We start from the raw sequence: 10,887 nt of genomic DNA on the forward strand, positions 1-10,887 counted from the left end.
GTAATGCGTGATAACCAAATTACAAGGAAGAACACATGCAACTAAAACACACACGCTTTGTTTTATCTGTCAAAACATGGAGGAAAAAATATTCTGTAAAGTTTTCGATCATGAGCTGTATTTTCCAAAAGGAGTAAGAGAGGGGCATAGGAGGCAACCGCAATAACTAGACACACACACACACACAAACACACACACACACACACACACACACACACACGTACACGCACACACACACACATACACGCACAGAACACACACACTCACACACACACACACAGACACACACACACACTCACACACACACACAGACACAGACACACACACACACACACACACACACACACACACACACACACACACACACACACACGCTGGTGTTCCATTGATTGCCCCTAAAATTGAACCGAATAAAAATCAAAGCATTGCCTGTAGTATTGAGTAACTTCGACTTTTTCTCTCCGCTTTGTGCATAAATTGTACAGCTCTCAAACATCACCTTTCAGTAAATGCATTGAAATATAACAATAATAGCAATGTATATAATAATATCTGAGCAAGAAGTAGACACACACCAATAATTATTGTCTCTATGAATCCTTTCCGAGTCATTACAATACAAACAAAACAACCGTTTAAAAAAGCACCAGCAGCTAGAGTTAAAAAAAAACTTTGTGAAAACGCTGTAAATGGTATGTTTAAACTAAATCCTTGGATAATCTCTCATAGTATAATAATGGAGTTTTAGAATCAATAACATCCATACGGCATTTTTGTTTTTCAAACCGCAGTTTACAAGTCGACAGGTAATTTTACTTTGCGCTAAAATCGCTGATCAACAAAATGTCGCGTAATCGTGAGTTAGTGTGGAAAGAGGTGGACACAAACTATTGGGCAAGGAGTTTGGGGCTAAGGGATTATGTAAGAGGGTCTGGTAATGGATAATACGTGCGGCAGGTCTTCGTGTTCTACTGAATCAAGATCAACACACACACACACACACACACACACACACACACACACACACACACACACACACACACACACACACACACACACACACACACACACACACACAAACATTAAATACCTGGCCGAGCATGTTTCGTCAGAATGAAAAATAAAGTTGTACTTCAAGTAATCGTTATAAGAATATACCATGAGCAATGTCATATGAAGCATGTTGGCACATAAATACAAAACACATGTGCGTTCCTGAAATATTTTTCTACAACGAATTCTGAATTTTGTATGCCTTTACGCAGCAAAACAGTATGCGTGTACTTTGTGTTTAGACTCAATTATTAATCCTACTCTGCAAGTCAAAAACGAATGTTCATGCAGGAGCACAAATGTCATACATCTGAGTTAACTTCATACACTAACACAGCATTTACGTGGAACTTGTTGTATTAACTACAAGTATCAAGTAAGTGAATTCGACCAACAACAAAAAAACGTTCGCACGAAGAACACCACGAGCAAGACGTGCACACACATTTAATATCTTCAGATACCTCCTTAGATTTGTCCAGGGCTTGCTTCAGACAAACCCGATATTCCCAAAAGGGAGAAAAGGATCAGGCAGAAAACGGGTCTATTCGCTTTCACGAACTAAGAGAGAACGTTGCAGTCAGCTATATTTCGTTGCCCACAGAGGGCGGCCACAAACAAAACGTGGTACCACCATGTCAAAACATCCCACGGCCTTAACAAGGAGCATTCAGAGCTTTTGAGCCTTGTATAGTAGCACACCTCTGATTCGGCTTGGGATGAGTAAGGAGGGCCGAGAAGCTCTGATTGCCTCAGGAGGCGAGGATCAGTGACGCAAGCAATTACTTGCAAACAGTCCAGTTCCTCCAAAAGCACAAGTGAGGGTAAAGGCCATTTGTCGTTTTGAAGAGCCTGTCGACGAAAAAGGATCCAGAAGTCTTTGGTTTTTCTGAGTTGGTTTAGTTGAATATTCTGCGCCTGGCTGAGATTCTGAGGTGAAGCTTCCCTTGTCACTACACGCTCACCTGCAACAGAAGAAAATAAGAAAAAAGCATGATTAATAATGGAGTCGGGGAACATATATGAGACGGCCAGCATCGATGACTCTTGTCGTAGATTTAGTGGCAGAACCGCATATATCTACGCAAGACTCCATATAATAACAATAACAATGACAAGAACAATAAAAACACTTATTTGTTCATTAAAATAGTACATGTATACAAATGGAACATTTTCTTTGACACACCTTGCCTGTAAACGATAATAACGAACATTTCATATCGAGATTATTTCCCAAATAATACTTGACCAAGTTCTATTGGTGGAATTGTATGATTTGGTTTGACACACCTTGCCTGTAAACGATAATAACGAACATTTCATATCGAGATTATTTCCCAAATAATACTTGACCAAGTTCTATTGGTGGAATTGTATGATTTGGTTTGACACACCTTGCCTGTAAACAATAATAACGAACATTTCATATCGAGATTATTTCCCAAATAATACTTTACCAAGTTCTATTGGTGGAATTGTATGATTTGGTTTGACACACCTTGCCTGTAAACGATAATAACGAACATTTCATATCGAGATTATTTCCCAAACAATACTTGACCAAGTTCTATTGGTGGAATTGTATGATTTGGTTTGACACACCTTGCCTGTAAACGATAATAACGAACATTTCATATCGAGATTATTTCCCAAACAATACTTGACCAAGTTCTATTGGTGGAATTGTATGATTTGGTTTGACACACCTTGCCTGTAAACGATAATAACGAACATTTCATATCGAGATTATTTCCCAAATAATACTTGACCAAGTTCTATTGGTGGAATTGTATGATTTGGTTTGACACACCTTGCCTGTAAACGATAATAACGAACATTTCATATCGAGATTATTTCCCAAACAATACTTGACCAAGTTCTATTGGTGGAATTGTATGATTTGGTTTGACACACCTTGCCTGTAAACGATAATAACGAACATTTCATATCGAGATTATTTCCCAAATACTTGACCAAGTTCTATTGGTGGAATTGTATGATTTGGTTGATTGTTGCTTCTAAACGTCCCTTCAACTGGTATCGTAAGAACTGACTTTAAATGGTACACTCGTTTATTTGTAATGAAACGTCGTCATTACACTGGTGCTGACGGTTGTTGTGGTGGTGGTGGTGGTGGAGGTGGTAGTAGTTGTAGTCGTACGTAGTAGTGGCAGTAGTAGCAGTATTAGTAGTGTTAGTAGTAGTAGTAGTAGTAGTAGTAGTAGTAGTAGTAGTAGTAGTAGTAGTAGTAGTAGTAGTAGTAGTAGAGATTCTGGGGTTTCCGGACACCACCCCTGGGGATGCTAAAATGTTTCAGCTTTTTTCAAAGAGTTCTGAAAAAGCTTTCTGGCCTTTATAAGCTCTCATGAATAAGTTTCTTTAAGACAGTAGAGCCACGTAACGGGGCGGGTGGCTTTCCCTTCTTCTCTTTATCTTCCTTTGAATGAAAAGCAGATTTCACAGTACACAACTCCTGATCACAAAGTGTTATGGTTATACTGTCCCTTTTCCTGCAAGGAGAGCCCTCCTTGCTACCCCCAGTCACTCCAAAATGTCCAACATAAAATGAGGCGTTGTATCTGCCTTCTTCTTTTGTTTCAATCTTTCTTTGTTTGCCATGATCTTTTCTTTACTTTTGCGCATGTGAGTCTAAACGGGAGTGCACGGGGTTTTTTGCCGCGCGCGTGCCTGTGTGCCAGCTTGCCTGCGTGTGTACGTGTACGTTCATGTTTTTTCTCTCCTTTTAATTGAGCGCGAGAAACAAGCAGGAACAAGATTCGGAATCAGGGCTAATTACGGGGGCTGAATCCTCTCGAAGCGGATAACACCCTCTCTCTTGTTCCCCAGTGTGCCATGAAAGGGGAGGTAGAAACACTTGAACATGCCACTCTACACACTTAAGGCATGTTGGACGGCCACGCTAAGTGCAAATTAGCCTCGGACAAATCCGATTTCTAATCCACGTACACGGTTTAACTACGCTGTCACAAAAATTACCGGCGACAAGGGAGGCTTTGTATCCCCCCGCCCCCGTCCCCCTTCCCCCTCTAGAGACGGAAAAGATAGAATGTCAAGAGAAATGGTGCGCTGGCGTTGTAACGCTAAGTTATTGGAGATATTAACTTCCTTTCTGTTGGGTGTAAGTTTTTTTTCTGGTTTTGTTATCACATATTTCCGGAATTCCCTCGTTTTCTTGTGTGTGTATGTGTGTGTGTGTGTGTGTGTGTGTGTGTGTGTGTGTGTGTGTGTGTGTGTGTGTGTGTGTATGTGTGTGTGTGTGTGTGGGGGGGTGTGTGCGTGCGTGTGTGTGTGTGTGTGTGTGTGTGAGTGTGTGTGTGAGTGTGTGTGTGTGTGTGTGTGTGTCTCTCTCTCTCTCTCTCTCTCTCTCTCTCTCTCTCTCTCTCTCTCTCTCTCTCTCTCTCTCTCTCTCCCTCTCTTTCTCTCTCTCTCCCCGAGTCTATCTCCTTCGTCTTTTGCCTTGTCATACCACATCTTTGTTCACTCTAACACTTTTTGTCTCGACAATGAGGAGAAAAAGGATTCACACATCGACTCTTCTTTTGACCAATTCCATCTATTAAAACACTTAACAAAGCTAATGATTAGTAAACCGTTTTCCAAGTTAAAAGCCGGGAAAATAGGACCCCGCTATTTAATCGTAATGTCTGCAAATTGAGACAGTGAAATTGTCTTTAAAAGGCTTTAAAAGGGCAAGTGAGGAAAAACCGTCGTAAAAGCTAGATATTTAAATCCTCCTCTGCAAATGTTCTCTCGTTTGGTTTTTAGGCTCAATCAACGGAAATGTAAGAAGTCTGCGAGTAAGATAAGAAGACGAGAGATTTCTCCCTTTATAAGGATATAAACAAAAAACAGTGCAAACCGTTCTTGTTATTTAGATTTTTGTTTTTACTGGGGAAAGAGAACTCAAGTGAATTTTACAAGCCTCTTTGCGTGCTAAAAAGACATTTATCCGGTCTTAGAGAGAGAGAGAGAGAGAGAGAGTGTGTGTGTGTGTGTGTGTGTGTGTGTGTGTGTGTGTGTGTGTCTGTGTGTTTGTGTGTGTTTGTGTGTGTTTGTGTGTGTGTACGTGTGTATGTGTATGTGTGTGTGTGTGTGTGTGTGTGTGTTTGTGTGAGCGTGTGTACGTGTGTCTGTGTTTCTGTGTGTGTGTGTGTGTGTGTGTAAGTGTCTTTGTGTGTGTGTAAGTGTCTTTGTGTGTGTGTACGTGTTTGTGTGTGTGTGTGGGGGGGGGGGTGTAGGCAGGCATGATTGTGCTGGTTATTATGTGCAAACACGAAAGTCGGTCTGACCGCATTGTGTCCATCCGTATGTCTTGTAAGGCAAGAATAAATCCCTTTCAAAAACCCCCTCTCTCCAAAATCTCGTTTCTTTACACTTTATTTTTTTTAAATAGACATACACCCACCAACTGCTGTCTGAAATGAACTCCAAATGACCCGCCGTCTATGATTACAAAAGTATGCAAATAGCCCGGCGGAGATATGCAAATTACCTTGACAGTAGAGACATCTATTTCACTTCCGCCGTGGCCGCTATCACTGGTGTCGGCGGAAGAACTGCTCCAAACTTCTACGTCCTTATCACCACGCGGTTCTGCGCCCTGCAAAAAAATAATCCCTTCATTAGTGCACATACAACTGACAGTTTTGTTGAGACAAAACACGAGCAAGAGGAAATGATTTTTACATGAGAGCAATCAAAATCGAACCTGCTGCGAGCTCATAATTGTCAAGAACTTTTCACAGAACATTTGACAGCTTTACACGGGTTTTCCTCGCAGGAAAATTGGCTTGCAAGCAGTTTTTTTTGTTTCTCTGATGTTCTTATCAAATCTTGTCTCTTCTAAAATTCATCTTGCATCTCTCATTTGCGTCACAAGCATATTCAGTGACCGTGAATAGTTTTACACACGGATATCTGACACCGCCCACAGACTCGGTCTTAACTACGTCAAATATTACTGTCACGTGATATTGCTACATCTAAACTCTGCTCATTCAAATGTTGTTTCGCAATGTGCTGTGGCTTCCTCTCTTTCCTGGCGTCTGTCCGTCTGTCTGTCTTTCTTTCTTTATCTCTTTCTTTCTTTCGTTATTGTTTTCTTGTTTGCGTTCTTTCTTTGTTTCTAACTTTGTTTGTTTGTTTGTTTGTTTGTTTGTTTCTTTCTTTCTTTCTGTCTTTCTTTCTTTTTTCCTTTTTGTCTTTATTTCTTTCTTGTCGAGAAAGCAACGAAAGAGACTGTATCACAAAAAGTTGTCTGGATATTCCTTACAAAACAAGAAGAGCAAACGCTCGATCGAGTCACTTTCGCAGTTCTGAATATTATATGAGGCATCAGATGAACAGGAAGAAATTGCTATTCACAACACAATGAGTCACGTTCACATAAAATTTGAGCCCGGTCACTTTTATAGTTTCCGAGAAAAGCCCAACGTTAAGTTGTGTGTTGCCGAACAGATCTAGAAAAGGCTAGTTATCTCCCTTGTTTTTCTGATAACGTTCGTAAAAGGCTACAGATGTAAATACTTTGATGTAAAGAATAATCCTACAAAGTTTCAATCACATCCGATGAACTTTGTCAAAGATATAAAATGTCTAATTTTTCCTTTGACGCTGACCTGTGACCTTGAAAAAGGTCAAAGGTCAACGAAACCATCGTTAAAGTGTAGAGGTCATTGGAGGTCACGACTAAACAAAATATGAGCCCGATCGCTTTGATAGTTTCCGAGAAAAGTCCAACGTTAAGGTGGTGTCTACGGACGGCCGGCCGGACGGCCGGCCGGACGGCCGGCCGGACAGACTAACACTGACCGATTACATAGAGTCACTTTTTCTCAAGTGACTCAATAAAATTGAAAAAAACACAATACAAAAAAAGGTGAAAATGTGAAGGTGTTGAGAGCGTTAACCATATTTGGCTGTGACTTTTCGTGGTGAGAGGAAATGCTCAAATAAAATAAAATATATTAAAGGAAACAAATAACCACATAATAAGACAGAGTCACGGATAGACCGAGAGACACAAAAAGAGAAAGACAGAAATAGAAAAAAAGACAGACAGAGAGAGACAGACAGACAGTCAGACAGACGGACTGACACACACACACACACACACACACACACTCACACACACACACACACACACACATTAACACACACACACAAACACACACACAAACACACACAAACACACACAAACACACACACACAAACACACACACACACACACAAAGAGACGCAGAAAGACACAGAGACACCCAGACACCCAGACAGACACACGCAAACACAGAGAGACAGAGCGACAAAGCTAGAAGGAGGCAGAGACAGAGAGCACAGAAGCGGAAAGGATAGCGAGAAAGACAAGCACAGAAACAGCGACGGGTAGGGCAAAGGGTACTCCAGAACCCTCTCCCTCATTTCCAGATAAGAGAGTTTCGACAAAGTCTGCAGATAAATCAGCATTCTTGCGCGACGTGAGGCACTCTTTAAAACATTTCCTGGACAAAGAAAAACGTCCCAAATAATCGAGACGGAAAATCTTAACCGGATAATTAAAGTCGCTCAAATCTGGCGGGCTGTAAAACGCATACGTTATGTACTCGGCTGCGGCACATGTTGAGTCAAACGGAAGGGCACATTTTACGCGTAATGGAAGGAAATGCAAACCATCAGTGCGAATGAATCGAAGAGTACTCTTGATTAAAACGACTCGACTGTGCTTCCAAGAGAAAACAGTCATCAGCTTTCGTTATTCATATTATTAATTTTGTTCTCTTTTCCTTTCATGCTTCTGTTTTTGTTTTTGTTGTTATTTTTTTCTTTTCTTCGCGTGTTATTCTTTCTTATGTGTTTGTATCGTGTCGGTTTCAAAAACTGTTTTATTTAGCAACCACTGTACACAGAAAGGCACACACTTAATATAATTCAGCATGCCCTCACAACACAAAGCCTATATAAATGCCCTGTTACTCTAGCAGCCATAATACTGCGCTATTCTTCTTTCTGTTCCAGTTATTTATTTGACAATACCTTTGCGCGTGTTACCCATTGTTTGGAACATCGCCTTCAGACCACAACCGCCAATTTCACTCTTGCCCTTACTGTTAGCATGCTTGTAACCAAAATCCGCTTCCTGCTCCGCCCTCTACACCCACTTTGTCGGAGAAATCCACACTGCTAACGTTCCAAAATTCAGAATAAAAAAAAAAAGGTAGGTTATTGAAGCTAGTTTGGGCGGGGATGTAGCTCAGTCGGTAGCGCGCTGGATTTGTATCCAGATGGCCGCTGTCAGCGTGAGTTCGTCCCCACGTTCGGCGAGAGATTTATTTATCAGAGTCAACTTTGTGTGCAGACTCTCCTCGGTGTCCGAACAGCCCCGAACTTTCTTATGTGATAACCAATGTGCTGTATTTTCTCAGGACAAAGAACAAATGTTTATTTTGAATGTTTTATGTATGTTATTATTACGGACACAAACGCTCAACAATGCAATTTCTCTTTTAGAGATTAATAAAGTTATTGTATTGTATTGTATTGTATTGTATTGTATTGTATTGTTACACGCAAGCACAAGACCAAGTGCGCACGAAAAAGATCCTATAATCCATGTCAGAGTTCGGTGGGTTATAGAAACACGAAAATACCCAGCATGCTTCCTCCGAAAACGGCGTATGGCTGCCTAAATGGCGGGGTAAAAAACGGTCATACACGTAAAATTCCACTCGTGCAAAAAACACGAGTGTACGTGGGAGTTTCAGCCCACGAACGCAGAAGAAGAAGAAGAAGAAGCTAGTTTCGTCGACAATTGTGAGATAAGTTAATTATCTGTATCATTAGTGTTTGATCAATTGATCGACGTACGTTTAATGTAACGTTTTGTTTTGTCATAATTATAGTAAACGTTACATTAAGCGTACGTTGATCCAGTAGACAGACAGACAAACACTAATAATACAGATAATGAACTTATCTCACAATTGTCGACGAAGCTAGCTTGCATGATGCACTTTACGTATTGCAGAGGCCACATTAGAGACAAGATGCTGATCAATTTGTTTTGTCAAAAAACGTTCCAATAACCAACATTGTTTTTGTTATTCACTTTTTGGGAGACAAGGGGGGGGGGGGGCTTCTTTTGTGTGCCTCTTTATACTTTTTTCTTTAAGCAGAACACTCGGGTCTTTACCTGCTGCTGTTGATAGGGAGGGGGTCTGGTGTTCCTGATGGACCTGACCAGAGCGTTGTGCTGTCTGAGGGCAAAGTGGACAGCGTCCGCTGGCTGGTCCTTGTCCTGTGACCCGCTGACTCCTTGTTGTGGTGACCGCTGTGAGGCACGTGCAAAAAGTCAGATTAATTTACGAGCGTGAAAATTAGAGTTGACAGAGGCAACAATGATAAAGTGAGGTTTGACAGCAAGTTTGTTTAGATTTGTTGACAGATACAATAACATCTAGACAAAGCGGCAAGTTTGTTTAGATTTGTTGACAGATACAATAAAATCGAGACAAAGCGCTTCAATTTAAATTTGCACACAGGCGGTGCTTGAAATAAGTCTCTTGCAGACAGACAGACAGACAGACAGGCAGACAGACAGACAGGCAGACAGACAGACCTACAGACAGGCAGACACACACGCACTCGCACACGCGCGCACACACACACACACACACACACACACACACACACATACACACACACACACACAGACACACACACACATACATACCATACACGCTTACAAAGCACATACACGCACATTCAAACACGTATGCAGAAACTCATACGTGTATACCCAGAACCAAGAAAGCAAGAGGCAAAAGTGACAGAGAAAGAGAAGAGACAGAAAAACCCGACACAGACAGTTAGAGAGGGACACCGCGAGAGAATAAGAGAGACAGTGAGAGACAGTGAGAGTGACAGACAGATATAGAGACAGACAGAGACAGGCAGACAGGCAGGCAGACAGACAAAACAACCAGACAGACAGACAGGCAGACAGACAAAAGTAAATATATACAAACACACACAACTCATCCAAAGACTCCTAGCATCAACGATGTACTGACACATTACAGCACCGAGGCAGAAAAAGCAAACAATGACCAAAACAATACAAACCAATAAAAAGACAAACAAACAAACAAACAAACAAACAAACAAACAAACAAGCACAGATATTAATATCTAAACTTACGAACAGGCTCACTTACTTATAAATCTCACTCACCCGCTGCTGCTCTTCGTATAAATGAGGTCGAGGCGGTGGTTTAAAGGTAGAAAAACTCCCCGGCGAGTGAAGCAACTCCCCAACCGCCTGCACGGGGTAAGTGTCATTTACACCGGAGTATCCCCCCTCCTCGTAGTAAAGGGGTAGGTCCCCCTCCTCCTCCATGATACTCGGGTGCCTGTCCCGCTCGAAACTCACAGTCTTCTTTTTATTCTTGGCGGCCTCCGCGGCTTTGTGAATGGCACTAAGGTCTCTTTTGGGGCTGTACACCGTGGTATCTTCTCTGCTGGACGTGAACACTGTCGCCGTTCTGAACGGCTCGCCCTTCTCTGTCCTGTAAGCCTCGCCTTTTTCCATCGGTTCGGGCTGGTAGCCTGACTTGGTGAGTATCTCGTGCCGATGTTTCTCCGAAGCTGTTCTCCTCTTGCGGTCGAAGTAACGGATGAGCAGGAGAGTGGTGAGGACGGCTAGGGCGAGGAAGAGCGTGACGCACACCAGAGCGATGACGATCTTCATGTTGGTGTCGCTCTGCATCAGCTCTGAGGACGCAGCGACTTCGATTTTGAGCAAGGCCTGCTGCGCCA

General features: G+C 42.0%; 1 protein-coding gene across 1 annotated transcript in view; it reads right to left on the bottom strand.

The window, feature by feature from the left end:
- Nucleotides 1–314: 314 nt before the first annotated feature.
- The window catches only part of LOC138955439 (protocadherin-9-like), a 12,954-nt gene continuing 2,381 nt past the window's right edge, over nt 315–10,887 (bottom strand). Inside the window, exons 1-4 of the mRNA XM_070327046.1 lie at nt 10,304–10,887; nt 9,263–9,400; nt 5,570–5,677; nt 315–2,018 (exon numbers count right to left, since the gene is read on the bottom strand). The exon at nt 10,304–10,887 is cut by the window's right edge and continues 2,381 nt beyond it. Coding sequence (XP_070183147.1) covers nt 2,007–2,018; nt 5,570–5,677; nt 9,263–9,400; nt 10,304–10,887 — 842 coding nt within the window. The 3' untranslated portion in view covers nt 315–2,006. The remainder of the gene's footprint in view (nt 2,019–5,569; nt 5,678–9,262; nt 9,401–10,303) is intronic.

The sequence above is a fragment of the Littorina saxatilis genome, unplaced genomic scaffold, assembly GCF_037325665.1.
Source record: "Littorina saxatilis isolate snail1 unplaced genomic scaffold, US_GU_Lsax_2.0 scaffold_718, whole genome shotgun sequence".
Taxonomy (NCBI): domain Eukaryota; kingdom Metazoa; phylum Mollusca; class Gastropoda; order Littorinimorpha; family Littorinidae; genus Littorina; species Littorina saxatilis.